Source organism: Aphanomyces invadans (assembly GCF_000520115.1).
Source record: "Aphanomyces invadans strain NJM9701 unplaced genomic scaffold supercont1.15, whole genome shotgun sequence".
Classification (NCBI taxonomy): Eukaryota; Oomycota; class Saprolegniomycetes; order Saprolegniales; family Verrucalvaceae; genus Aphanomyces; species Aphanomyces invadans.
This window is the reverse complement of record NW_008580160.1, coordinates 174237-175961: the sequence shown is the minus strand read 5'-3', so window position 1 is coordinate 175961 and position 1725 is coordinate 174237. Positions and strand designations below refer to the sequence as shown.

The following is a 1725-nucleotide window of genomic DNA, read 5'->3' as shown; positions in this document are numbered from 1 at the left end:
AGGAGCATTCACGGTGGCGCCATCACAGCTCATGGCTGTCGACAGCGGTTCGACTGCATGCTGTCTGGGTTCAGAAAGCCATACTAAAGGTCATCCGTGCGTACAGAATGGAGGAGAAATACAACGAGCGTGACCCTCACCTGCACGACATCGTTGACATGGTAAAGGAACCGTTCACAGTCCCCGACAGCATCGAACCGCCAATGTTCAATAAAAAGATCAATTGAAATCTGTCTAATATGTTGATTTGTATGTTCGATAGGAAATTTCAAGACAATCCACTCTATATAACATGGTCCCTGTAGAACACAATATCCTTTGAGTAATCTTTAAGCATCGGATTGAGAATGCACCAAAATGAATTTTAATCCATTATTACCTCTTAACTATTATAGACAAGCTCACGATTTTGGATATAAATTTACAGAGGTTCTCTCGTTCGTGATACTGGAGCATCCTGTGTGAATTAATACATTGAGAAAGATACAATTAGCCAGCGATATTGAAATCGTTAACCAAGTACCATGGGCCTGTCTGCTCAAGCATGCATCGACTTCGTCAATAAAGCTCGCCATCGAACACTCACTCGGGAAGAGCGACTTGACATTCTTCGCCTTCTCGCATATTTTGTTGGAGAAGGCGTCTCTGAGGTGTCCCAAAGAGTCGCCACAGCTCTCGGCCGCAGCCATGATGTGGTCAAGGCTATTGTTCGTAAATACAACACACTCGGAACAGTGACTGTTGCGACTCCTGCAGCGAATCGCAGTAACCACACGACCAGGATGCCTTTCCATAATGTCACAAATTCAATGGTACAGAAGTTCGTACGCGACTGACGTGCCACCCACACCCGTACCACTGCTGTCGACGTGATGGTGTACTTGCGCGAAATGTTTGTCTTGGATATCGACATAGCCAACAAAACCCACGAGGTATCCGCTCTCCGTGCAGTACAGCGCTTTCTGCAGCGCCTTGGCTACAAGCGTGGCAAGAAGAAGGGTTGTATGTCATATCACTTGTCCACAAAGAACGCCCTACTCTGCGACGAGTACGTACGGCGCTTGCAGTCGCATGCTGTGTCGACGATGCCGCCACCGGTTGTGTACATGGACGAATCATTCATTCACCATCACTGCAAGTGCCATAATGACAGCCTCTAAGACCCAAACGACGCCCTTGACAATGCCACGAAGGAGAAGCTCAAGGTTAAGCGCTTATGCTTTATTGCGGGAATCTTGGACTCGGCAACCATGGAAAGCAGGCTTCTGGGCCTCGACATCTTCACTGGCGGCAAAGCAAGAGGCAAGGGGCCCAAGGACTACCATGGTATGTTTAACCACGATTACTTTGACGATTGGTTTGGCAAATTGCTCTCGGAGATGGACCAGCTCCAAGTGACCAACGCACTGATCGTCATGGATAATGCAAAATATCACAAAGGTCGCCCTTCAGACACTCCTTCAAGCAGAATGCGAAAGAATTCGATGCGATTTGGCGTCGAATTCGACGAGTCTGACTACAAGAGCATCCTGTGGGAGATGCTATCGCAGTATATTCACAAGCACATCGATCCGGTCGTTGTTGACATGGCAAAGAAGCGTGGCCATTTGTTGTGTTTACTCCGACGCACCACTCTGATTTGCAGCCCATTAAGTTGGATTGGGCCATTGTCAAAGGTGAAGTTGGCCGTCGTTATGACAATGAAACCAAGTTCGCCGACGTCAA

General features: G+C 47.8%; 1 protein-coding gene across 1 annotated transcript; it reads left to right on the top strand.

Annotated features, from left to right (window-relative positions):
• Positions 1-524: 524 nt before the first annotated feature.
• Positions 525-1160, top strand: H310_07729 (hypothetical protein; the record flags this gene model as incomplete). The annotated part of the gene is made up of 2 exons (XM_008873215.1): positions 525-765; positions 916-1160. 2 exons carry the CDS (start codon positions 525-527, stop codon positions 1158-1160), a joined length of 486 nt encoding a protein of 161 aa, XP_008871437.1.
• Positions 1161-1725: the final 565 nt, after the last annotated feature.